At 59.7% G+C, this 857-nt stretch overlaps 1 protein-coding gene across 1 annotated transcript in view; it reads left to right on the forward strand.

Moving 5' to 3' along the window:
• LOC104126666 (probable G-protein coupled receptor) overlaps positions 1–247 on the forward strand; it is a 1,369-nt gene extending 1,122 nt beyond the window's left edge. The window contains 1 exon segment of the mRNA XM_009639256.1: positions 6–247. Coding sequence (XP_009637551.1) covers positions 6–247 — 242 coding nt within the window.
• The last annotated feature ends 610 nt before the right edge of the window (positions 248–857 follow it).

Here is an 857-nt window from a genome sequence, read left to right on the forward strand (position 1 = left end):
TGAACCGCCAATCCGGGAGGAGCTGGCCCGGCTCCGGCGCAGCTGTCTCAACCAGCCGCTGGGCCAGGAGCTCTGTCTTTCTGTCTCAGAGGCCTCTGTCCAAGAAAACTTCTTGCAGTTCCTCCAGAGAGCGACTTGCACACTGGAGACCCACGCCAGCTGCATCAGCCCCAGCCCCAGGAACAGGCTGGACCAAACAAAGATGGGCTTCCCTATCCCAGGTCAAGTTCCTGAAGAGAGCAACTGAAGATAAGGGGGCCCTGTTCCACCATGCTGGGCAGGAGGGTGGGCAGGGGACCTGCCAGGGACACATCAGACCTGCTTGGACCCAGCCTCTTGGATTTGGAGGCATCCCTGTTCAGGTTTTGCCTCTTCTCTGAGCTTATGGCGGAAGGTAGTTTCTCCATCCAGAGAAGACAGCAGATCTGGGGAAGCCTCATCTCCCTTCTGCAGGCTGGGATCATCTCCACCAGCACAGCCCAGTTGCATGGATGGGCTCTCCCTGGGACATGGGAAGCCAAGGGGCTTCTATGTGAGGGCAGAGGAGGGGGCACCTCTGTCTCTGTCACCCTGCTGGGACTGCTCATGGCCAGCGGGGAAGAGCAGAGGTCCCTTGCATCTTACCCAGGAGCAACGGCCCAGCTAACACCACTAACACCAGTAACACCAGGGCCCCGGGCATCCCGCTGAGCCTGGACGGCAGACGTGGAGCCCTTCATCCTCACCTGTTTAACCCAAAACTAACGTATGGGTGGAGGAGCTCTTGTCACCCACGGTACCTATCAGGGGGATGGCACCCGCAGGGCTGGCTCTGGCTGCCTCTGTTTTTCCTGCTGGCATGGCAGCAGGCAATGCCC

This window comes from Egretta garzetta, unplaced genomic scaffold (assembly GCF_000687185.1).
Source record: "Egretta garzetta isolate BGI_Z169 unplaced genomic scaffold, ASM68718v1 scaffold215, whole genome shotgun sequence".
In the NCBI taxonomy this organism is placed as follows: Eukaryota; Metazoa; Chordata; class Aves; order Pelecaniformes; family Ardeidae; genus Egretta; species Egretta garzetta.